At 41.6% G+C, this 27,434-nt stretch overlaps 1 protein-coding gene across 2 annotated transcripts in view; it reads right to left on the reverse strand.

Moving 5' to 3' along the window:
- PAX2 (paired box 2) overlaps positions 1-27,434 on the reverse strand; it is a 183,530-nt gene that overhangs the window by 90,786 nt on the left and 65,310 nt on the right. For both annotated transcript variants that reach the window (XM_061634665.1, XM_061634663.1), the window contains exons 4-5: positions 26,134-26,219; positions 11,463-11,582 (exon numbers count right to left, since the gene is read on the reverse strand). In XM_061634665.1, the coding sequence (XP_061490649.1) occupies positions 11,463-11,582; positions 26,134-26,219 (206 nt within the window). The remainder of the gene's footprint in view (positions 1-11,462; positions 11,583-26,133; positions 26,220-27,434) is intronic.

The following is a 27,434-nucleotide window of genomic DNA, read 5'->3' on the forward strand; positions in this document are numbered from 1 at the left end:
CTGATGTGTGAGAAAAACAGGCTGTCAGAGTTCTGAGGTCCCAAACCCCTCAAAGCTTGCAGCAGCTGCTCCTTGCTTCTTTCAAGAGCTCAGGCTACACTAACCTCTCCACAACTTGTCACTGAGAGATACAGTGTGAGCCAGGAAGCACAGTGGAGAGAGGGTGCTTCAAGGAGGGAACCCAGCATCTCACAGAGCTTCAGGAGCTACCTGGCTCCAGATATGGGAAAGAGTGCAATCTTTAGCAATTCAAATGAGGCTGCCAAAATGCTTCAGGCTTTCCTGCCCACCAATATCTCTCAATCCAGTCCTTACCTCCTTACTTCCACTATTTTGCATGCAGGACAAAATACTAGTGGCTGGCACAGGCAAAAATAAACAGCTGCCTCTTTTACTGATCCTTTAGTTTGTGTCCATATAAGCTATAACTAACATAATAGGCTCAAATGTATAAAAACAAAAGAATATTTGCATAATATGTGATCTGCTTATTCATTTTGCTGACAGGGAACTTTTTGTTTTTCAGCCTGTAGTAAACCCAGATGCTGGAAATGGCATCCTCCTGACACAATAGAGTACACATCATCTATAGCAGCAATGCAGATACAGAATAATGAAAATCAAATTCCTTTCTGCCTTAGGTGAATAAACAGAAACTAGGCAACCTGGATTAAAATATCTGCATGGCATGGAAAACTCTACTTTTGGTTATACTACCAAAGCATATCAGCAGCGCATCAACACAAACCCGCCGCCTGCAACATCAGCATCACATGGCACAGCTTTCGCCACATGACTGCAATGCAGAACAATGGCAATGTGGAAACAGTACATTATACATAAGAACAAAACATTAGCTCTGCTGGATCAGACCAAAGGCCCATCTAGCCCAGCATCTGAAGACAACAGTGTTCTCCACAAGCTACAGTTTTTTCTGTTCTAAAAACAAATTTCTGCTCTCCCAGTTGCAGGGAAAAACGCCTCAAAATAAACTAGTAGCTTCTGCTAAAGGGTTAGAAGTGACAGCAAGTTTGTATGGGGCTTCATTTAGTCTGGCATGGAACTTTTTCACTCAGCACATCTGCTGTCCCTCCTCAGCACTTCCTTTCCAACAGCTCTGTTTTCACTATATCTCTTCTTTCTCCTTCTTTCCTTCCTTTTTCAGCTCTAGTTTGGTGAGCACGGTGGCAAGGCACTAGCAGGGGCTTTGTCCCTTTCCTGTGTTTCTCTTCTCTGCTGTATGTGTTTTGTGCCATTAGTGGATGCGGTCAGGAGCGGGTTGAGAAATTGGTGCCCCTCGCCCCTATTCCATATACAGAATCCCACCAGGGTGGCAGTTGAATCTTACTTCAACACTGGTGGTGGGGCAGTGTCCTTCATCACACCTGAAAGCAGCAATCTAGTTTATGGGAATCTGGAAGAATGGTGGGAGTTACCTCAGCATCTGCCACCTCACTCTGCTTAACAATAGGGCTGGCCATGGAAGATGTGGTGGTTTGGGTAATGTAACCCAGAGCTCTGCAACCCAGAATTGCAATGTAATTAATCATTACTGAGGCAAACATGTATGGAAAAACAATTTCCTAACTTTGAAAATACAAGCACACATAAAAAATTCTATCCCTATTCAAGTGTTCAGAACAAAATGCCAACAGACAACCGGTTACCTAATTTTGACAACTTTTTTTAGACCCAAGGGTGTGGGTATAAGTAATGTCAATATTATTTTACTTAATTTTAAGGCAATAACTTCTTTAGTGTGTTTCATGTTAATTCACATAGCATAAGATCATTTTATTAGCACATTTTGCTTTTTTGTCATCTAAAGTGTATGAAGAGTTCACTTTACTGGGAGTCTGGGGCACATTTTAATTTTCTGTTTTGAACCCAACTCCTATTCATCTAGCATCAAATAGGTTCCAAACCTATCTTTGTAATATCCATTTCCATTCCCTCCTGTATTTATATGCTTTAATATTTGTCTAAGCTTGCATTTAGGAAAGCACAAAGGCTTGATTAGGAAAAAAAGGAACATAAGCTGAGCGGAGGTGGAGAGACATATTGTATAAATTTAGTTCTAGGTAGTCAATGTAATTTGTATATTTTTTCATTATTGTGATAGAACAAACAGCTGATAGACATTATCACACTTGATAAAAAAACTTATTTTGTTGTCTTCAAAGTGAAAGATTTTAATATGTAAATAATTAAATGACTTGGTGAAAATCAATTTATTGTCAGTAATTATGTGTATATGCCCCTTTCCGATGCTTCAGGTGGCTTACAATAATTGAAACCATTAAAAACCAGTAATTTAGAAATCTACCACTTCTTTTAATTAAGCCATTTTTGGTATCATGGTTTCAAATATACTGCTTCTTCCACAAAAGCTAGAATGTTACTTTTTCAAAATTATACCCTGAGGTTTTCTGGATTTGAACATCTGCACCACACTAATATGCTATAGATCCATGCAACCTGCGGACTATAATCCCTATATGATGCCCATCCTTGACCTCAGTTCTTTCATCATGTCACTGTAGTATGTGAATACCATTAATTTATTTAGTGATTCTTCAAGGGTTCCTTTATCCCCACTTTCCCATCACAGTCTTTTTTTGGCCTACTTTAAATGAGAAGAGAGAGATGAATCAACTGGCATTCAAATTCGGGAGTCTTAACACTGGTATCTTTTTGCTGGCTTTCAGACTGTGAATTTGGGGGAATCTGTGTTGTGGCCTTCTGTACCATGGTGCTGTTGTGGAACCAAATGCAGTCAAGGTCATGTTGCAGAGTTAAAATACTAATATGAACTCACTCTGGGTCTAAGGGGTAAGGTTTAGATATTGTAAAAAGCCTTCTGAGTGGTTAATGTTGAGAAAGGTCCTAGTTAACAAGTGCCTAAATGGGCACTTCATAGTTCACTTTACTAGACTGGTGCCATGGGAACTATATATGGCCTGGAGAACAAGAAACTGTTGGCAGCTTTGCTTGCTGCAAGGGGGAGGAGGCAGGATTGAGGGCATGGAAATATTACTTGATACACCAGGACTAGGTCCCCACATATGAGGCAACAGCAACTACTAGGGGAGTGAGGCCCTTCCACAGATACCCCATACCCCCAAATGTTGTATATGTTTTGGATCAAAAACATACAGAATATGCATATCAAAAACAGAAACACTGCCGAATAGAAGCCATTTTCCTACGGCTATATTAGTAAAATAGAAACATACAGGCACACCACACCACAAATAACTGCATCAGCAGCACAAACTACAGGCAGACATAATACTGATGTGGTTACTTTTCATGTGATAATCCACCCCCTCCACATTATCACTTCATTCAAGAATTATGGTATGGTGTTGTGGCATTGAGTCACAACAGCAGGTTTCCAAGCCACAATAATAACATATAAATCAGACTTTGAGCTGGCAAGGAAAGCAGTGTATGGGTCTGCTTGGTTTTTGCCAGTTTTTTATTTCATAAATGCTGGGTCTTTGGGCAGGGTCACTTGAATGCAGAAACTGCTGGATCAGGGCTAGAGCCTGTCAAAATCTGGCAAGGCATGCATAGAGCCAGAACAGGAACTGGCAAGTCAGGGTAGAGCCATGGTAGAATCTGGCATGTCATAGATGGAGCCTAGCTGAAATGGGTTGGGGCCAATAACAAACTTTGTTTTGCCAGCTCTGAATTTTCTTGGCTTTTCAGACCCCATATCTGGGTTCAAAGACCTCCAAAATAGGGGGCAGAAACAATTATTCACTTCCTGTTGTGTCCTGGATGTTACCACGCTCAGTTTAGCTGCAAGAAGAAAGGCAGACAACAGCTAAGAGCCCTGACACAGGCAGCACAGGGGAAGTCATGGCTTGGCTTAGTTATGCTTCCACTTATCAAGAAACAATTCTGGTAGGACCTAGATTTATCTCCCTCTCTCTCATATAGACATAGAAAAATCACATAGAATAGATAGAAAAATCACATAGAATAGATAGATTATGGCTGAATAAAAATGGCCCCTACATTTGGTACTCCACTCTCAGGTGTCAAATTTGGGGGCCTTATTGGCTATGCTTTTCAAAGGGGCAAAGGTATGAAAAGAGGAAGGGAGCTTATCTTTGCTGTAGAAGTGGAACTCTTCCCCCACCTTTTCAAAACCTTTTAAAGCAGGTAGCAGTGGCAGATATTGGGGCCTGCCATTTTCTCCAGAATGCCCTGAATGCAGGGGTAGCCACCAGATGGCAAGTGGACCTTAACTATCACTCATTTAAAAATTTTGAAACATAAAAAAGAAATCTGTGCTGCTGAAAAGATTTCAAAAACTGTTGCCCCCTGGAAAAAAAAATACTAAAATTACACCTGGTTGGCACCTACCAAATATGCCCCATTCCCTTGAATTTCAGAGTTAAACTTCTCACATGAGAACTTTTGGTTCAGCAATATATGCGGATACAAAAAAGAAATAAAATTACAATACAAATAAACAAATATTTTAAACTAACCACAAATCAAGAGCAAATACCACCAGCTAGATAAAAAGTAATTAAAATTAATGTCAGACAATCTTTGCTAAACGTCTTAAGGGCACTAAAGAAGGAGTTACCCAAGCCTTCTGGAGTCCACTCTGGTGCTGCAACCAATAAGGCCCTGCATGAGATAGTGATGGATTGCAAAGCAGAGCCTCTTCTGAAAACTTCCACAGGTTGACAGGATCATGTGGGATCAGATAGTGTTTTAAATATCCTGGCCCCAAAGTGTTTACAGGTGGAAAGGTGATGGTCAGCACTTTAACTTTGCCTCAGAAACAAAACAGGAGTCAATAAAGATCAAATAACAATGGGGTAACATGCTCTGATATATGGGCCCTTGTCAGCACTCTGGCTAAAGATTCTGCATCCGCTGCAATTTCCAAACAATTTTCAAAAGCAGACCCAGTGTTACAATAGTCTAATCAAGATGTGACCAAAGTGTTATATGTCCTGCGTTCTCTAGTCTGGGAGGTGGCAGGTCTGTAGCTTGGAGGTGCTCCTGGATCCAACCCAGTCACTACAGGCTCAGGTGGCCTCAGTGGCTAGGAGTGCCTTTGTCCAGCTCCAGCTAGTCCATCAGCTATGGCCCCTTTTGGACAGAGATGACTTGGCCACTACATGCTCTGGTAACTTCCAGGATAGATTAATTGCAATGTACACTATGTGAGGCTGCCCTTGAATATGACTCAGAAACTTCAACTGGTCCAAAGTGCAGCAGCCAGGCTACTGTCTGGGGTTCCCTTTAGATTTTATTCACTAATAGGCAAAAAACCCTGCGATTTAAGGACGTACCTATAGCCAACAGATATTTCTATCAAACTTTAAAAAGCAGGGAAATTGGGCAGCTATAGTGAATGCACCAGGGAAGCAGGAGACCTGATCTCCTCTCTGAGATACTGCACTGTCCTACAAATTTGTCAAAATGCAAACACAATTTGGGTTGGTCTTTCACAGTCCAATCCACTTCCTGTGTAGCTTGAAAGAATTTGGTAACATGTGCCTCTGAGCATATGGTGAGTGGTGGCAACACCTGCAATCAGCCCAAAGAACAGAAATAAGACATCTGCTGTGGTGAACTTGTTTTAGCAGGGAGGAACAAACATTATTAAGACAGTTTATATAGTTCAGAAGGTCACTTTAAATATGTCTGATTTACTTTGCAATTTTAGTGAAGTTTCCTATAGGAAATCACCTTCTTTTGCTTCTGTTTCTGTGAATATGTGAAGCAACACTTTGCACCACTAAAAGAAAGCTCCAAAAACAATTGTGGAATAATGGCACTGACTATTCTACAGAATAGTTTCCAATGGACATGAGGAGCGTCTCAGTTTGCCCAAAGTAAAACAGCGGGAGGTGAAATATATTCTAGCAAAATTCTAGGTGTGCTCTATGTTTTTAATTGACTGTGCCCACTTCCGTGCAATCATGGCTAGGTTAGGTAAAACTGACCATGGGGGAGGAGGAGGAGGGGAGAGGGGGAAAGAGGGGATTGGAAGGGTAGGGGAGGGGTGAAGGAATGGGGAGGGAAGGGGCAAAAGGGAGGTGATGGGAGGGAGGAGGACGGGAGGGCATGTCTATCTCTGGACAACTTCTCCCAGTGGGTTTCATGTAGATGCTAAACAGCATGAAGGACAACAGGGAATTCTGAGAGAACCCATGGGCCATGGTGCAGCTAGATAATTTTAGACCCTGGAGTTCTGCCTTACAAGGAGAGGGCCCTTTGCATTGATGCATGTATTACTTTGTGTTCTGAAGCACACAATTAGCATCCCACTCTCCCCCCCCCACTGTCACCATTCCAAACTTAATACCTGCTTCTACCAACCCTGATAAAAAAAAAGAAATACTCTGAGCACATGCAGTTTTGCATTTTCAACTCAAGTAAAGCATAGCACCATCATGACTACTACAGGAATAAAATAGAGCTTGCTTCTGATATCCTGATGCTGAACACATTTACTTGGAAATAAGCACCATCTCATTATAGAAAAGAATAATATCTTTTTAAAGTAAATAATAATAAATAAAATAAAAATGTGAACATCTTTAATCATATACATGCCTGACCAGCTCCCCCCTGGCTATAAAATGTGTTAAAAAGTAAGAAAAAAGGATGCTGTGGCAACCAATATCAGCCCATGCCAACCCAGGTGCTGACGTCAGGCCGGCTTGCTGCCGCTCCCATCATAGAAGCATAGAAGCATAGAGTTGGAAGGGGCCTTGTAGGCCATCGAGTCCAACCCCTTGCTCACAGCAGGAAATCCACAGCTAGAGCATCTCCCGCAGATAGCTGTCCAGCCTCTGCTTGAAGACATCCAGCGAAGGGGATCCCACCACCTCCCCAGGCAGTCGGTTCCATTGCCGAACTGCCCTTACTGTCAAGAAGTTCCTTCTAATGTCCAATCTGAATCTACACTCCTGCAACTTAAAACCATTAGACCTAGTCCTACCCTCTGGGGCAGCAGAGAACAAATCTGTACCCTCCTCTATGTGACAGCCCTTTAGGTACTTAAAGAGTGCAATCATGTCACCCCTCAGCCTTCTCTTCACCAGACTGAACATGCCAAGTTCCTTCAACCTTCCTCATAAGACTTGTTCTCCATACCGGTTATCATCCTCGTCGCCCTCTTCTGAACCCGCTCTAACTTGTCTATATCTTTCTTAAAATGAGGCGCCCAGAACTGAACGCAGCATTCCAGATGAGGCCTGACTAATGCAGAATATAGTGGGACTATTACTTCCCTCGACCTGGAAACTATAGCTCTGTTTATGCAGGCCAAAACCACGTTTGCCTTTTTTGCAGCAGCATCACACTGCTGGGTCATGTTCAACTTGCGATCCACTACAATTCCAAGGTCCTTCTCACACGCACTACTGCTAAGCCGGGTATTTCCCATCCTGTACCCGTGCATTGTGTTTTTGTGGCCTAAATGCAGAATCTTGCATTTGTCTTTATCTACTGCTCTCTTAGTAGTCATTGGGGAATGAGGGGCTGGCCTGCAGAGCCCTGACTTTGGCTCTGAGGTCCAGCACCACTGCTCATTAGCCAAAGTCCAGGAGTCAAACAATAGTCTGAGACCTACCCTCTCTGTTGGACAGGAACCATCACAAAACCCCATCTTGGTTAAGTGGTCCACTGGTCCCTCCATTCAAGAGATGGATATCCTCTTGTGAGCCTGCATGACTTGCTGCACTCTATTTGACAGAGGCAGCCAAGGAAGAGAAAGCTTTAAAGATAAAGACAGGGGTGGCAAACACTTCCCCCCACTTCCACATCTAAAGCACAGGGAAGGCTAGGGCTTGTTAATGAAGGGTGACTCTTCCCCCCATTCCAGGAAAGAGTACCAGGCTGGCAGAAGTCCTCACATTCCAGTACTGGCTATCTGCCAGAACATGCTTTTATTAGTTTGAACAGTAAAGTAATGGTCCATGGACAACTATACCCATCATCCCAGTCTGTGTAAATGTGAAACTTGTGTTCTTTCCAAGGAGTTTTCAGTGGAAGTACCGGAGGTTAGCAGAACCATCACACATTTCTAGTAGGGGTTTGCTTCCCTTGGGAGCTTGAAATAGTGTTACCTCATTTAATCCTTGCCCCACTGAACTACTTGACTTAATCAAGAGTGAGGTTTGTAAACACTTTTTCCCACAGTTGCATTTGGCCTGGGGCCAGAAATGGAGGAAGAAAGCTCAAGCCACTTTTCTTGATTTGGGGAGGCAGTGATTATGACATTTGAGAGACCAGGCCACTTTAGCATCAGGTCTCTCTAAGTGGGCTTCTGTGATGTTTCCGGGGCTCTTGTGTGGGACCTTTATCTCTAGATCTCTTCAATCTATAAATTACAGTCTCTCCTTTTCCTGCAGTTACACAGACACAGACAAACAGGCCCTCTGTGCCTCATTAATTATTTTTGCACCCAAACTCCACCCTACTATGGAAAATAAGTGTGATTCCTACTACTCCTTGTTAGTCTGTTGTAGCTATCTTAAAGACTACAAAAAGTTTATGGACTACAAAAAATACTCTGAGCATGTGCAGTTTTACAGCTCTCAGCAACACACATACATACATTTTGCCACCCTTGATAAACAAAAAGAAAATATTATGAGCATGTTAACTCATCATTGTTTTTGCTCATTTGCTGCCTTTGAATGTCACCTACCGCATACGGCTGTTGTAAAGATATAGGAGAGGTATAAAATGGCTCCAAAGGGGGACTGCATGGCATCAAACGTTTGGTTCCTTTCACCAGAGTGATGAAACACAGGGCCATGATTTCTCTGTCCCCCCCCCTCAAAAATTAATAGAGCTCCAAGACTTCAACCTATCTTAATGCAGCCTAATTGTTGCATGTTTTAGATATGTACGTGTCACTTGTGTTCAGCTGAGTTTACTCCCAGACTGGTGTGCACAGGGGGCTGCTTCCTAAGATTATAATGCAGCGATACCTAAATGTATATGTATAATATACTCACAGATACACAGAGGCGATGGGCTTTACTGTGTAAAACATTCCCTGCCCCCTGTACTCATGTGAATATATACTTACAAGCATCTGACAAAAGTACAATCCTATATAAGTCTGCTCATAAGTAAACCTTACTGAGTTTGATGTGACTTACTCCCAGTACCTGAGCACAGAGCTGTAGCCTGACAGTGCAAACCTACACCTGTCTACTCAGAAGTAAATCCCATTGAGCTCAATGGAGCTTACTTATAGGTGTACCCTCTTATTGGAGATAAAGTTTTATTGAATTTGTCTACAGCTGAGTAGACATGTATAGAATAGTGCTCTTAGTTTCTTAGGAGTCCACAGGAGTCTTCAGAATTTATAAGAACAGCACAATAGTATTCATTTATATAGGGTTTTTTTTAAGTGTTCAAAGCACTTTAGGTATGTTCTCTCAGTTATCAGCTACTGTACATGCACGCTAGTTGCTTTAAAAGCAGCGAGACCACTTTTTCTGGGTGTGGTTTGAAACGAACCCATAGCCGGCTGGAAACCTCTTTATTGTTTGATGGAGTATAGCCAGCCCCACTGCTGATGTCAGAGCTTGTAGGACTGCCCACTTCAAAATGTTTCCATTAAACACACCTTGGAGTTGCAATGGGTTGATAGGCAAAACAGTTTTCAAGTCAGTATGAAGCTGGCTTGAAGGAAAAATGCATCCATTCTCAAAAAGCCCATATTTTAGAGTAAAAAGGAACGGAGCATGATGAATGTCTTATGTACCCGGATTCAAAAAAACAGAGGTGGAACATCTTCAGGAATGCAATTCTTAAAGACCACTCTCCCCCTCACCGGCTCACCCGTTTACAGTCTCCCAGTAACCACCTCTATTTTTACCATCTCTTTCAGGTGCTTGCTATGCAACACAGAAAGGGTGAAGAAACAAAGAGTGGCAGAGAGACATTGGAACAGGGCCTCTTCAGGTACTGGCCCTCGGTCTCCCTAGGCTCTCACAGACGTTGGCCTTTTCCTCACTAAAATCCTAGTGCTGCTGAGACATTGCACTTTCACAGTTCTGTTGTAGCAGAATTTAAAACTCTGTTCAATATGCCATTTTATTAGCATAATATTCCCTATGACAATTCTGCAATGTGCAACCCAATGGGCAAGATCTGCAAGTATTTACTCAGAAATATGTCCCATTCAATTCCATAGGACTTCCTCTCTAAAAGTGTACTTAGGATTACAGCGTTTTAATGTTTTTCCTTTTTCATTTAAGTGATTTTTTGTTTCTCAACTACTGGTATTTTAATTAGCTACCTCCTTTTCTCTCAGGCCACAACATTACTGCACCAGTCCTTTAACTGGCCATTTCCTGTTGCTCTCTAGCAAGTCCTTTAGTTATTCATTTCATCTTTGCAACCGAAGCAACAGCTCCTCTATTTGTTGTTGTTACACAATGCAGATTCTTCATAAAACTGAGTGATGAATTATGTTAATTGTGGAGGCAACCCCCCTAGTATAAAAACAACCTTTGATACAATATTTTATATTTGTCCACAAAAGGTAAGAACACCAAGGCAACCTTCTGCCTGCCATATTAATGTTCTGAAAGTGGCTTCAGATATGACAGAGATGTGGGACAAACAAGAAGCACAAATTTGTCATGTTTCCTGTGTCTATAGTACGCAGTCAGAACTGTGAGTGTTGCTCTACAACTTCATAGTGAGATAGGAGGCAAAAGTCAATTTGGCCTGTATTATGGCTAGATATGGGGAAAACACTCTATGATCATACACCAAACAAGTGTGGAAAGAGCACTGTCTTCAAATGCTGATATTTCAACTTGTCCTGCATCAATCCGCAAAGCCCTCCAACCCTGTCAAAAACTTAGGAGAGAATCACCAAAGAAGCTACCCCTTTGGAAATAATTCATACTGTTACAGAGTAACATTTTCAAAATCACATGGATTAGTTACATTTTAACTTAATACTATCATTTTTTACATGCAATATTTTTTCCATTTCCCACTTTTGAATGCATGCTTATTTCTAGGATGCAAATAAGTAGTGGCCATCCTCCTTTTTTCAAAAAAAAATTCTCATAGCCCTAAACCTTCTTTTCTCTGAATTTCTTCCACTGGAAACCAGATTTTGTTACTTGCCTTAAAAATAATAACATTGCTAGGGGAGCAGGAGAAATGGGTACACAAGTGGATCTTTCCAGAATCAACCTTTTGCTGGCTTTGATTGCCTCCCAACCGAATGTCTGGAGATGAATTTAGACCAGCAGAGTTGTGTAGGGGAACCTTCCCTGATCTAAAACTAATCTAATATGCTAAGCATCTGCAGATCTTGATCCAAAGCTGTAGCTTAAAGATGGTAGAGGGAAGCAAAGAGAATGGGAATGAGAGAGACAGAGCAAAGGGGGAGAGAAAAAGAAGGAAAAAAGGGAGGATGAACCCCTTCCTCCCCCTACCTTCATCACGTTTCCTCTTCTCACCATTCGACCGAGGAATCCCCAGAATCCCGTTAATGGAGTAGGAGCCCACTGGATCATTGGAGGCACTGGAGACGGGAGGGGATGCCGTACTGGGAACTGGACAAAATGAAAAGGGAGAAAGGCCCATGAGGAGTGCTGCAGCCAGCAGGTAGAGAGCTACACACATACCCTAGCCTCTCCAGAGATTGCCCTGTTCACCCAACTAAGGGCAGGCCACAAAAATGCCTTCAATGGGCAATGTAGCTTGTGAACCCTTTGCAAAACCTTTCTGTCACAAAACCTATCTCAATATTTTGAAGACTGACCAGAATTCTCCACGACAGTCTCCAGATTGTGTGACTGAAAGCCCCAGCTCTGCAATCAGATTTGCATATGTTTATTGTGTTTTGGGTTATAAGACTGTTATGTGTAAGTTTTACTTATTTAATTTAAAAATCTTATATAGTGCAATTTCATTTAAAAAATGAGAACAGTGTACAACATTCTCTCTCTCTCTCTCTCTCTCTCTCTCTCTCTCTCTCTCTCTCAAAACCACATAAAAATGAAAATCACAAATCACTGGCTAACTGTAAAATATTTTTTTTCTTTAATTGTCTGCATAAGCCTGGAAGCATAGAAAAGTTTTCAGCAAATGTTTAAAAATTATTACTGAAGGCATTTTACAAGACTGAATCAGATTGTTTATGAGTGTGTGAGAGAGAGAGAGAGTGAAGAGAGAAAGTAAGAATAAACTTTTGGAGCTGACAGGGGAGACAATTAGAATTTTACTACATAAGTAGGCAGTAACATTTAAAATAGTTAGATCTACAGCTGCTCCCCACGCAACAGTTTATTTACAACCAGTGCCTGAGATACAAGAAGTGAGAGGGGGGCAGCCCCCTTAGGTTTAGTGATGCCCCCTTGGAAATGGTTTCTACAAGTTTATGTGATTTAGTTAAACTTGTAGAAGTTGGGGGTGTGGCTTGTGGGTTTTATTAAATGCCTCTCTAGCTCCTGCTCCCCAATAATTAGAGCACTATTTGCCACCCATTGGTGCCTGCTCACTTTCTAAAGTGTGGCATAATCACTGATGCTATTAGATACAGGAGCCTTGGTGGACTAGATGTTATGTCTGCAAGCCTGAGTTGCCAACCCCATATTTGCCAAGATACCACAAATGTGTGTAGGAGACACTAGGAGAGGAGAACTGTCAGATTTGAGGGAGGGTGCTTAAAGCCTGCCATGCCTTTCCATTCTTGTCTGAAAATGCCCACCCCCTGAATGTTTCAGCTGTGTGTGGGTAAGTATGGAAATGAAAGCATATCAGGGCTGTGGGGCTGTGCAAGCCACCCCCACCCCATCTACCCCCTTGCCACATTCAGTGGCAAAGCCCAATGGTGTAGGGTTCCTGACTGCAGGGAGCCTTGGAAGCATGTTCAGGTCAACACAATTGCAACCCCCTTAGCCCTTCTTGGTGAATGTGGCATGGTTGAGAGTGGCAGGGAACCCATTCCTCCCATGCACTTTCATTTTCATAATGCCTGAAGAGGTGTGCCATCTGTATTGCCATTGCTGCTGCACAATAGCCTGAGGGGTCCCAGCACCCTTATCTTTTGCGTTCCCCCCCCCCATAGCAACTGTTTTAAGGAGAATGTTGTCATCCACTTACATCATCTTCTCTTTTAATCATTTAATGGGGGGGCATATTTTTAGCATGCAAATAATGGATACAAAGAATAGTAACAACATGGAAAGATTGTTGCAATCCTAGAGACATCTACCTGGGAATAAGTCATATTGAACTCCTTGGGGGTTTATTTCTGAGGAGAATGTATATGATTGCAGTGTTAGTTGGGGCAATCAGGGCCATCACCAGGCATGCTAGGGGCCTTGGGCACCAGCCTGCCCTGAACCCCAGCACATGCATGCACACCCCACCTATCTACCTTTCCTGCCATCAACCAAGGTGGGAGAGTAGCGCTCCCCTTCCACAATCCACGGCAGGGTAGCTGCCGCAGATCTCAGGGAGGGAGCTTCCAAGCCACCTGCCTGTTTGCTCCACCTGCCTATCTCTCCTGTCTTTTGCTGCTGCACACGCTGCACGTACAGGGCCACCATTAACCAATATGGTGGCCGAGGTTTTCCTAAGGGGCTGAAGCCTCCACCGCCATCTTGGTTGATGGCATGCATGTGTGATACATGCGCACATCCCTGCCATGAACCAAGATGGTGGCAGGGGCATCAGCACCTTAGGGAAACCTCGGCTGCCATCTTGGTTAATGGCAGGCCTGTGTGTGCAGCATGCGCAGCCGCAAAAGACAAGAGACAGGTAGGTGGAGTGAGCGAATGGGTGGGTGGCTTGGAAGCTTCCTCCATGCAATCTGCGGCAGCTACCCTGCTACAGATTGTGGAAGGGGAGCTCTACTCTCCCATTCTATTGAGGGTCCCCTCAGGGCCCCCAGGGGCCCTCAGCCAGGGCCCGACCTGGCCACCCTTTGGCACTGGCCCTGGGGGCAATACACATAAGAATACACCATTTGATTAATGGAATTGTAAGTTTAAATTTTTCAGAATGCTTAATAGTTGTTGGGAAATCACATAAAGATCTTATTTTTATTTAAACTAGCACTTTCAAAAAAGGCTTCTGATTTAAAACATGGTTCAACATTCTGGATCAAAAGCCTTTTTTGAAAGTACATACATTTCTAAAAACAAACTGCCCTCCTACCATAAGGTCTGCCCCCTTATGCCCTCTCTATAACCCAGATAGAGGCCAGTCAGCAGAGCAAGTCTGCATCTTCAGGAGCATAACCCTTATGGGCCACTCTCCTCCTCAATAGCCTCACCCTCCACCCAAGGCAGCTAAAAGAAGTGCTTTCCAACAGTGTAAATAAAGGAAGTGTGTGAACAAATCTTATTTGAGCAGTGAAGCCATTCTGATAGTCTGCAGACTGTCCTGGTTCAGATGACATGCTAAGCCAAACCTTGCTCTAGATCAGTGCAGGGGGAGAGCCGAAAGGATTGGGGAGGAGCGAGACAGCTGCAAGCTCCTCTCCTCCAAGGTTTGGCTTAGTATGTTGTGTGAACCAGCTCACTGTGTTATAGTCAGAAAACTACCTTTATATCCAGTGTTAAGCTCAAATAAAGATCAATTCAAAGAAAACCTGTTTTGTGCATAAGTGTTCGTTGGCAGGTGCTTGTTAATTAGTTATTTATATTTTGCCATACTGGCTCCTATGCACCACTTAGGGAAGTTAACAATTAAAACAAACCATAGAATATAATAAAATGCAAAACAAAATAAAATATAATAGCAGAAACAAGTGCAGTAGCTAAAGAGAGGTACTGGTTAAAATCTATCTGGGGTATGTTTGTTTTTTAAAGCCTGCAGAAAGCCATATGGTAAAACACCACAAAAGTGGGAACCAGTTTACTGAGGATAGTTATGCATTTGAAGGGCTATCAGAGAACAATCCTACATTTAAAGTAGGGACAGAGGAGAAATTAGGTTTAGTTCGCATTTAAATTCACACTTTCAGAAACAACATGGGAACCAAAACACAGCCATCCTTCAAAATTTGCACTTATCCAAATTTTGCAATGCAATTCTTCAACCAATGTTCACAAAAATGAATATATTACAGTGCACCCAAAAATGACTATATTAGTGAAAATAACATACAAAAATGCATTATAGTAGGATAGTTTGCTGAAATGTATACATTAGTGCGGACAAAATTGTGTTTATTAGGATAAATTTGCACTAAAATGCTGAAGAATTTTCTTGAGGATTTTTTTTTTAAATCACATATTGCTGCAGAAGTGGGGAGAACCAAATTTAAGATTGGAAAAATAAGGAACTGAGAGGGCTGTAACTGATACACCCTTCCAACCCAAATTTGAAGACGTCTCCTATGTCAGCCTTTCCCAACTACTGGGCCACCAGATGTTGTTGGACCACAACTCCCATCAGCCTCAGCCAGCATTGCCAATGATCAAGAAAGATGGGAATTGTGGTCCAACAGCAGCTGGTGGCCCACTAGTTGGGAAAGGCTGTCCTTTGTGAAGGGCTGTCCAATCCAAGCTCCATTTAACGATGGAAAACTGTAAGAAGGAAAAGCAGGTGGCCTTGAAGTTGCCCATTAGCAGTTAGCATCTAGATAGCAGTAGGCACCTGATCACAGTTTTCCCCACTATGGTGATTCTATTTAAATTATAGTAATCATTTCTAAATTTTCATATGCATATATAAATTAGCATGTGCAACTTTTATCCCCCTTTGTAGGTCATCAGCCTGTGCTGCCACAAGCTCATCTCACCCATCCCCAGGACAGTTTTACAAAAATAAAGCATATCAATGCTGAGGGAAGTTTGCAGTTACTGTATTACAATTGTAGCAACCAGAAGGGCTTGGGTGAGATTTTTCAGTGGCTAAATATATATATATATTTAATTAGATATACTAGTTGCTTGATACCCAAAGGTCCCCAAGCAACTTACACAATGTTAAAATAGAACAAATAAAACACACTACAAAAACATAACAATAAACAGCAACAGAACAATAGCAATGCCACCCTCACACAAGCCACAGGAAAGTTTGGCAGCATATTTAAAATAAAACATCATTTCTATATTTGAAAACGAACACCATACTTTTGAAGATATTTTTCTGTAGGACATGAGAGCTATGAGCTTGCCTGTTTAAACACACACACACACACACACACACCGAGAGAGATTTTCAGGAGTATGTTGGCTGCATGTAATTATTAGAATCACAGCATGGCTAACAGTGAAAGACTTCCTGAGTGCATTCCCTGCACAGGCTCCTTCCTCCCAGCCAGGCCTATAATTGGTTACTGGAGCACACTGCTATACTTTGTAACTAACCAGTAAAATTATCCTTCCGGGGTATCTGCATCCCAACACAAGTTAAATGTATCTCAGGGCAGTAGGACACAGGGCAGCTGGTCCACTAGGGCTATTGGAGCACAGCCCTCCCAATGGGAATGTCAAGCAATTATAAAAAGCATTCCCACCACAATCTCAAAGCTGCACACTCTTTCCTGTCGCACACACAATTTTATCATTACTTGAACATACAGAGGCTTGCGGAGGCATTTCTGTCAATCTCCTCTTCTCTGGTCAAATAGCTCTCTGCATCACTCAGCCAATCCTAATCCAAAAGTGTAGCCATGGCAAAAAGGTCTCTTCCTTGGACTGCCTATTTGTCAACCCCACTAGAAAGGTTCCTACTCCATCTGTTGTTATGAGGCTTGTCCAGCACAGCCAGTACAGCAGATTAGAGAGGGCTCAGGCCTGAATGATACCTGCTTCAACAACAGCCCTATGTGGTAGCCTCAGCTGGATTCTGAGCACACTCAGAACTGTTTCTCTGAAGGCCAGATCTTCTCATTGTTAACCAGAGGAGCAACTGGGAGTGTTTCCTACTTTGAGGAGCTTTATTTCTTTAGTTTGGGGGGAAGGGTTGTGTGTTATCTTGCTAAAGAGAGCAAGCAAGCAGGCATGCATGCAGTGAGTCTCATTCTATTATATATATATAATATATTATACACACACACACACATATATATATATACACATACATACATACACCATTCTGCATTTATTTTTGTGAATTGGGGAACTGGGAGGAGAAATAGTGAATAGCATGAGTGTATATTGAAACAAACTCTGTGTTAACCATTTCCCTGCATTTGGATTTGAGCCACTTGCAATTCTGGAATATTTTGCAGAGTATTTCCAGAAAAGTTTTGTGGATCTGGTTCCAACAAACCCCTCTCCTATCTTAAGTTTAGAATATTTTCAATGCAGAGAAATGGAGGGAAATGCTGGTGGTATTATTTGTAGCTTAATGAGTTTTGTCAGCGATTTCTAAAATGACAAGTCTGGGCTCTGTGCCTGTCTGAATGTGACCCCACATCTTTCCCCAAGCTTGGAAGATATTCTCCCTAATCTCAGACATAACAGAGGCTAGTTATGATCAGTCTGGTGCGATCTACTCTGTGCATGAGCAGATATTATTACTTCATATTTTCAGGACTGGGCTATGCACTGCAAATATGATCTGCTGTGTCCTGATGTGCCCTGGCTCAAATGAAACAATCAGTTTTGTCCGTTAGCTGGAACACTATATTATTTTAATTTAGAGGGGAAAGTGTTCTGGATATTAAAAAGTTAAAAAATTTTGTGGGGGAGGAAAACTGCATTCAAGTGTAAGCAAGTGTTCCTCACACTTTAAAAGTTACTCTGTATATGTTTGGTTTTTTGGCAATAGTTGTGCAGATATAATTGATACATACATTCAAAAATGTTTGTCATAAGGCATGGCTTAATTTCTAGAAAAAAGAGCTATGAAGCCAATCGTATCTGAAAATCATACTTTGCCCTCTTACATGGAAGGTCTTCCATTGTCCACAGATGTGCCAATAATTGATACATTTTCAGTGAGGAGACAATGGTATTCTGTATATGTATTAATGAAACACTTTCCTAAATAAATACTGTATACATCCTATTGTGTTGAAAAGAGTGAGATTAAAAATTGCAGCCCTACTAGGCACCACTGTCTCAAGGAGTTCTATCTAATCCCTGTGAGGATTTCACATAGAGATGCAATCCTATAAACGGTTACCTGGGGACCTCTGATGAAAACAATGTGACTTACTTCTGAGTAGACATGCACAGGATTGCACTGTAAGTGTACCATACAGATTAACTGCATATTACTCTGTAGAGAGGATTTCCATTTTCTCAGCAGAACCCTGAATTTAAACTCTCTTTTTAATCAGCATCTCTAAGACAACTAGTGTGAGGCCAAGTGCTACCTCCCCTTAGATAAGCAACACTTTCCATAACACAGGAGCAGGGAACCTGTGACTCTCCAGATGTTGCTGTATATTGGCTGTGCTGGCTGGGGCTGATGGGTGTTGCAGTCCAACAATTTCTGAAGGGCTACAGGTTCCCCACTCCTGTTCTAAAGTATAACCCTCACACTTTAGTACAGCATAAAGTCCTGGTAGCCAATGTGGTGCTGTCCAAATTTTGCTGGACTATAATGCCCATCATCCATGATCACTGACCATGCTGGCTGTGATGGGAGTTGTAGTCCTACAACAACTGGACAGTATTTTCTGTACTATATCTCTGGATTTCTGGTGTCTGGGTGATATATATATCCTCATAGACATAAATCAACAGACATAAAATGACATTTTATGATTCAAGAGCATGGCTTTAATATAGCACAGCATTAAAAAAAAGTTATTGGCTTCACACTCTATCAGTAAGCACTGCCCTTCTCATTTTGTCTCAATCTCTTTCACAGCGTTTGTCAATGTGAATTTTCTGAAGTGTTCATTTTGTGTGTGTTTATTGTGGAGAGAAAGAGAGAGAGAATCGCCATGTGAATTTTCACAGAGATGGAGAAGAATCAAAGTACATACCACATGGTCCACCACATTCCTACCAAAAGGTGCTCCACTCTTATTCTGTCTCTGGGAGTTACAGACACTGACAAAGAGAATGCCCAGTGATGCAGATGAAAAATGGATCCCACAAATACTTTTTGTTGTTTCTCTCTTGTTTGTTTCCCTGCCACTGGTCTGAATTGCTCCTTAACTCACACAATGGCCATATGGCAGCTGAGGCACAGCATGTGTTAAATTCCACAGAGATTGAAGGCTTTAAGCACTGGGGATGGATCACCTTCCCTCCCTAAGTTTTTGATGCAGAATGGACTGTGGTCCTATTGCACAAAGAAACGCAGGGTTCTGCTGCAGGTTTCAGGGGGCCTTGGCAAGGCGGTCTCTCCCACCTCGGTGGGCTCCTGACCCCCACTTTAAATTTCCCACAGTGCCTGGTGTAGGATTGCTCTGAGGCATTTTTGGAAATATAAATGGTGCACGGTTATTGGACCTAGTCACCTACTGTGGGTGAGTCAGGGCTAATGTCAGCCCCTGTTTTGGGTCCTGGCAATGCTGAAAATTGGTCGTTATTTGGAGAAACAGCGAGTACTTCTATATTAATTGAATCAAAGAGTTGGAAGGTTAACCCTCTGCTAATGTAGGAAACCATCAGGAATTTCTGGCAAAATTTAATCTAAATTCTTTACCTAGTAATTTGAACCTATTATTTGAGCATAAGAAAGCATGAGAAAATAAATCTGCTCCATCATTTATGAGACAGCCCATCAAATAACTCTAGTAGGTGACTATCATATCGCCTCTTAATTGTCCCCTCTACACTAAAGATAGCCAACACCTTCAGCCTTTCCTAATAGGATTTGTTCTCCAGCCCCTCACCATCTTTGTTGCTCTTCTCCGGACATATTTTAGTTGGTTAATCTCATTCTTAAACTGCAGTGCCCAGAACTGGACACAGTACTCCAGTACCAAAGCAGAATAAAGTGATCTTTATTGTGTCTCGTGATCTGAGCACTATACTTCTGTTGATGCAACACATAATTGCATTAACCTGTTTAGCATTAGCTTGCACAGCTGACTCATGTTTAGCTTCTTGTCTAGTAAAAAAAACCCTATATCTTTTTCATATGTGCTGCTATCAATTCAAATATCAACCATTATGCATTTGTGCATCTGATTCTTTCTATCTACATTTATCTCTGGTGAAATTTATTTTGTTAATTTTGGCCCAGTTCTCCATCCTGTTAAGATCACCTTGGATCCTGTTTCTGTCTTCTAAGAGCTTCACTACCCCACCCAGTTTGGTGTTACCTGGAAATGAGGAGCCATTGATGACCACTCTCTAGGTATGGTCCATAAAACTGTTACATATACACCTAACTGTAGCTTCCTTCTAGCCCATATTTTACCAGCTTGCCAACAAGAATATAGTGAGGCACCTTATCAAAAGTGGTGCTGAAATCAAGATGTACTACGTTCACAGCATACCCCTCACCTACCAGGCTATTATTTCCCTGTTTGCACATAGCCTGGTTGCTTAATGACCTGTTTCAGAACCTTTCCAGATACTGATGTCAAGCTGATCACGTAGTAGTTGCCTGGATCCTCCCCCAACCAATTCCTTCTTGGGGATACTTTCAGTCTCACAGCGCTTCACCTGTTCTCCAAGAATTTTCAAAAATTATGGATGAAGACTCCAACATCACAGCTGCAAATTACTTTAGTGTCTTTGGATGCCATTTGTCAGGCTCTGAACACCTGACTTCATTTAGAGTGGCAAGGTGCTCCCGTACTATGCTTTACCTAACTTGGACTGCAATTCCTTCCCTTCATCATTTGTTCTGTTTTTGCCAGGTTGAACACAGGTTCTCTTCTGGAAGAAGACCGAGGCAAAGTAAGAGTGGAGCAGCTCTGCTTTCTCTCTGTCACCCACTAACATTTCTCCATCTTCTCCTCTCAGTGGACCTACAAGCTCCTTGTTCTTCCTCTTGCTCCAAACACAGCAGCAACAACAAAATAAATAAATTAAAACCCCTTTTATTATTTTAAACATTTCTTGTTGAAAGCCTTGTTGATAAAAGTGACATCATCATCATCAGAAAAAGAAGAAGCTTATTCTGAGTTTTAGTCCTCCTGCCATTCTTCTTTCAATCTTTGGCCACTTATTTCTACTCATCCTTGCTTGTCCCCCCCACCTTCCATGCCCTACATGTGCCCCTTTTAACTCTGAGCTGATCAAAGAGATACAGCATTTAGCCTCCCATTTTTCTTCAACTTCATCCTTTCTTATACATCTTTTTCTGCACCACATTTCCTAGGCCCTTCTGCCTGCCCAGTTGCTCTTATGGGTCAGGTCCTGAACTTGTTCTGCCTGCCTAACCCTCTGTGACTTTAGGACAGCCCAGCCAATCGCTGTCAAATATTTGATCATGATTACCACCACCATGCCCTTAAAAACTGCCCTTTCTGCAACAGTTTTTAAACTTCTTGCCCTTGGGGAACCCATTCTTTATCAGTTCTCCTAGCAAGGAATCCCTAAGCTAGCCAGGGAAGCCCTGCACATTGGGGGGGGGGGTTTCTGGGGTATAGTGTAAGCTGCACTCTCAGTCTGCAGGGGGTACCAAATGTTCTGTTAAAGAAGATGCACAGACACCACTATGATCTTAATCAGGAATCAGAGAGTGATCCCTGACCCACTTCCCACATCAGGAAAGTGTGAAGGAAGATATTGCTCAGCACAATTATAACGCACGCTCAAGAAAATACCCAACATCCTGTAGCTGTGTATTGCAGGATAAACGGGTAATAGCAGATTTTGAGCAATGAAACTTCTATTACTAAATTTCCCATTAATGAATTGCTGATAAGCTTCTAAAGAATGTCAGTGTTTTAAAAAATGGGTTTAAAATCACTTCATAGTGTATTGTGAGTGTTTTCAAGTCAACTTCTAACATGATACAAGCTAGGCAGTTGTTTCACACCACAGATCTGTGCCACTTTGTGTACCCTGGTACATGTAGCAGTATAATAAAAAACATTACTATTAGGACTACCAACTTATTAATAAGTACATTTAATTGATAGACGGGCTCTTAGTGGGTTAGCCAATCTGTTAATCAATTATATTTAAATACATTCACAAGCTGCAACATTTCAGTCACCTGTCATCTTTGGGGAAGGTGACCATTTCCCATACCTTAACTATAGATAATTTAACAATCTAATAAACAAAACTACTATTTATTGATAGAAAAAGAGTTCTTAAAAATCAAATTTAGGAATATGAAATATTCCCTGTTAGAGCAATATGACGCCTACAAAACACTAACAAGTTCAATGTGTATCAGTATTGCCGATCAGGGTCTAGATTTCAAAAGACATATTAATTTGGAATGCAACATTTAACCAATTCATTTGCTAGATTAATTGATTAAAACTATTTCAATTGATTAAGAATAGGGTCCTGATTAATCAAGCAGCAGCCTTAAAAGAAATGTATGTTTTTAACAACTAAAATTGTATGTTGCAGGCACAAAAGGCCTTGGGAAAGAGGTGCAGAAGCAGCAGAACCCTAACTTTAGAAGAAAGCACGAGAAATCCAACAGGTGCAGGAAACAAATATATTTATCCAAGAGGTATAAATCCCAACTTCTTTCGAACAGTTAGTTCTTCATCAGGGGACTGACAGAAAAAGTAATAGATCATACCTATTACAGAGTCTTAGATGACTAGCTCCAGAATGAGCTACTGACACACTGACTCAATCAGTAGTAGCTGTGCTTGCAATAGATTTGAGCTAATCTTGATTTTGACAGTCCCCTGATGAAGAGTTCATTGCTTTAAAAAATGTTGGGACTTATACTGTTTACTGGGACTAATAAATTATGTATTTATTTGTTGCACATTTATATACCGCTTGATTGTTATAAAACCTCTAAGCAGTTTACAAAAAAATAAACATTAAAATTAAAAGTATCAATAAAATACAGTTAAAAACCACTATTTTAAATTCAAAGGATAATTAAAAATACAAAGCAAAAAGAGAGGAATGCTTTAAATGCTCTAAGCAGGTGCCGAAAAGAGTGCAGAGAAAGATCCTGCCTGATGTCAACAGGCAGGGAGTTCCAACATGTGTTTCCTGAATCTGTTAGGTTTCTGCTTGCTTTGTGCTGCTGTCCTTAGGAATGTTCCCTCATTTTAAAAGAGCCATTCTCCCCCTTCTCTCACATGCAGAGGGAATGCCTCTTTTCAGAGGTATGGCTGCATATGACACACTTGTGTGTCGTAGTTAAAAAGTATTTTTATTCAGAACGATTGTTTTCATTCATGAATGCATATATCTGTAGATTCCACTGATTTAAACTGATAGTCAACTGGGATTTCCCATTAAGGCGATAACTCTAATACTAAAATTGGTTTGAATTGATCACTCTCCCCCTCTGCTTGCCTATGGTTCTTATTGGTAGAAAGAACAATTGTTTCATTCCAAAGGGCAAACCTCCTGGCTACAAACGGGAAGAAATGCTATTTTCTCACAATGGAAGCACTAGTTGGGAAAGAGGTGGATTCCCTCACAGCATGCAAGTAACAACTGCACATTTATTGCACAATAAAGCAATAATGCAGAAAGAGTCCGAAGGTGGGAAAGTTAAAGCTCTGAAGCCCTGGAGAACAACACCATTCTATAGCTCAGATATCCTCATTTTATCTGGTTTCCTTCCTTCCATTCAAATACAGTGTGTTGGCTACTGTGAGCTGTTAGCTAATAGGAGTCTGGCATAGATAAATGGGATGGTCTGGGTCTCCACTGGATTGTTTTGGTGAAATCATAGCATAGTACATGCGTTCTGACCAAAGTTGAGATATCGATAATCTGGTAACAATTTTGGTCCAAGACATCTTAAGGACTGCTTGACCCTTTACATTCTGGCCCAATTACTGAGATCTTTTGGAAAGTCTCTGTTGGTGGTCCCCCATGGTTCAGATAGTAACAACTAGAAGCCATTCAGTGTTGTGGGCCCAAGGAAAAGGAGCATAGATATGTGTGAACCCTCCTTCTGAGGCCCTGAGCAAGAAGTTGGGATGTTCAGGAGGAAGAGACCTAAGAGTCCTATGGGATACGTGAGAGATATACCATTCCCCATGCTGCAGAATCACTGTATTTGCGAGTTGATCCTCTCTCAATTAAATCCCATCAAGTGCCCATCAAATACAAGTGCTCTTGTGAAGCCCTTTGAAAACAAACAAAAATTACTGCATATCTGAAACGGCACCCCCTCCCTTCAAAGCAATGACTATAATTTCATTTAAATATATGGGAATGGTTGGGGGCTCAGAAGGAACACCAGATGTCTGAGGTGATTGCCTCACTCTGCTGAATGGAAGGGCCAGCTATGGCTGAGCACTCCTCCCTTTCTCCTGCAGGTGTGCACATCACCTCCATTTAAGTAAAGAGTGTAGCAGAAACACTATTTCTCCCCACCCAAAAGTCAAAAAGATATCATGCATGCTACAGGAACTGAATTGGAGTAAGCACTCCTGTAGTATTATGAGTTAAATCAGAGGGGGGTATTTATTTATTTATTTATGCATGCACGCACACACCTGGGAATGTTTGCCCCACCTTTTTAATGCATATACATTCTCATGATGGCATATGGAAATGGAAATGGACTGCCTTCAAGATGATCCCGACTTATGGCAACCCTGTGAATAGGGTTTTCGTAGTAAGTGGCATTCAGAGGGGGTTTACCATTGCCTCCCTCTGAGGCTGAGAGGCAGTGACTGGCCCAAGATCACCCAGTGAGCTTCATGACTGTGTGGGGATACGAACCCTGGTCTCCCAGGTCATAGTCCAACACTCCAACCACTACGCCACACTGGCTCCCACTGATGGCATATACAACAAAAGACCTGAATCACTATTATAAAAATAAAATTCAGTCTCTGCTTGGCGTATTTTACAAATGACTGCCCAGGATAGTAACTGTTTACTATTTATTCTGTTGTTATATGGGGCTGTGTACGCATGACATTTAATTCTAGAATCAATGGAGACTGAGTACTTGTTTTTTCTACATAGTCCACACACAATCTAGATCTATTGCATATGTTTTGCCCCTGAAAAGTGCTTCTTGAAAAACTGGTTTCATTCCAAGAATAAAAGCTCATTGCCCATTGTTTCACCACTTCCTTCTTCATTATCCTGGGACATGGACAGGGAGGAAAAGACATGGATAATTTAATAAAGAGGACAGTTTTCAAGTGCGTGTCAACTAACCACACACCCTTATGGATGGTAGGATCTAGATTAATCCAGATTGAAAGGAGCATATTGAGGACAAACATGAACGATTCAGGATTGAGTAAAACTACATTTTTGTGTGGGTTAGTGTGTAGGCAGCCTGGGTTTCCCATTCACTTTGCTGATTGGATTTTGTGTGTCATGCCTAGCAAGACACATATCCCAGTGGACTGACTTGAAAGAGAGTGGCAGGGAGGACATCTGACTTCACACCGTGGATAGACCTGGGGAACACTCCAGTGGCCAGAACCAGTTAGACCTGCGGAACAGAAAATCTATTGGAGGCTGACTTGAGCCATGGCACCATCCCTCTATAAGCACAGACTCTGTTGGTATTTTTCAGCTTGAGGACTATATACAGGAGGATTTGGCTATTCAGCACAGAGTGGAATCCAGGGCTTTTGAGGTGGCATCTTCATGACCATTTCCTCAAAAGAACACACTGTTCCTTTCTGCACTGCAGTCTAGTTGCATCCCAACTTGTGGCATTTTGAAAACGAGTGTTTTGGATGAGAGGCTGTCCTACCAATGAATACTGGAATGTGGAGACAGAGATACAGGGAATGTTTCAGACAATTACAGAACAATTTGCTGAGCAGCAACACCTAGCTCCTCCAAAACAGAAGATTTGTTTGCTACGCATACATGCCCCAAGCAATGGAATAACAAGCATTCACACAAACATGGAAAAGCACTTTGGAAGAACAACCGCAAGCTGCTACTCAAATATATGTGTTCTGTACACATGATCTAAGCCTAGTTAGAGGCCAGGCTTGGTACTTCTTTGGCCCTGAAGATACATTCAGGAAAGCTTTTTCATTTTGCCTAGGCCTGTCCCTTTGTTTCACTATGCATGAGATCACTAATTTCCTGATGCTTCTTCTCCCCCACCCCCTTCCCTCTGGTTTCCTCTTACCTATAGTATGCCCAGGTGCAGTCACTCCTGCCCCGCTCCCATCTGGCGTGGGGTGGAAAGGCTGCTGCACTTTGGTTCTGATGATCCTGCCAAAACAAAAAAACAAACATACATTAGTCTGAACTGGGTATGGGCAAATCTGTCAATTTTGGCTTCACAAAAATTTGTCAGCATTTTAATGTGCATCTCTCTTAATATTTACAGTTTGTATGCAACTTTTGTCTAATATACACATTTTTACAACCAATTTCCCCAAATATATGTATTTTATTCCCTTTTTTTGGTTGGAGAATCGTATTGCAAAATTCAACGGACAGCTGTGTTACAGTTAACGTATTATATCAGCAAGTTCAAATTAGGTAGTTTTAAATTAAAATATGAACAAAATTTTTCCTATATCCCTAGTCTGAATGTATATGATGGAGAACAAGGGAATACTCAAATTTTCTGAATGGACTTGTTCATACAAATCAGGCATATAGAATATTTTATATGAATGTGGTGGTTGATGATGATGTTTACAGATTAGGAAGATGCACTCTTTGTGCCAATGATCAAAAGCTACTCAGCTCACCATATTCAGAGGACTGGTTTACTTCTCACTTGTTAATGGAGTAACTATCTATGGTGATAATTCCTTTTTTTACATGGGAGAGAAGTGTAATGTCATGGGCTCAATATCACAGGGAACTGGAAGAAATTGGCACTAGAAATGATCTGGCAAATTTAGGAAGATGTACTCCCTGCTAATTTATATCAGGGTCTCTTTTGCTAGTGACATAATTTTCATTAACATCTTAATTTATATACAGCACCATACTGAGTAATTTAAACAAAAATTGATGGGTCCTTGCACCAAGCCTTATTGAGAAGAAGGATGGGGCAAGGGAAAGAACAGATAAATGAAATAAATAAATAAATAAACTGTGTATGTTGTCAGATGTAGTTACACTTACATAGGTTCAGGGCCAGCCCTACCATTAGGCAGAGTGAGATTATCACTTCAGGCAGCAGATGCTGGGGGCTACCAATGGTGGGCCCTATCAATATTCTTCCTGAGTTTCCTGGTTATACCTTTCTGTTGGAGGACAGAGCTATGTGTATCACATGGCCTGTCCTGTACCCCCACAGCTAGCATGGTGCCATGAGGTGCCATGGAGGACACTATCCCATTGTCAGTATTCAAATACAGGGTGGGGAGGGGGAGCAACAGTTATTGTACTCTCTTAAATTATGAGTTATGTCATGCCCCCCATGGCAGCCATTTTGTGACTTGTACCTATAGTGCTTTCTCAAAATTC

This window comes from Rhineura floridana, chromosome 7, assembly GCF_030035675.1.
Source record: "Rhineura floridana isolate rRhiFlo1 chromosome 7, rRhiFlo1.hap2, whole genome shotgun sequence".
NCBI classification, from domain to species: Eukaryota; Metazoa; Chordata; class Lepidosauria; order Squamata; family Rhineuridae; genus Rhineura; species Rhineura floridana.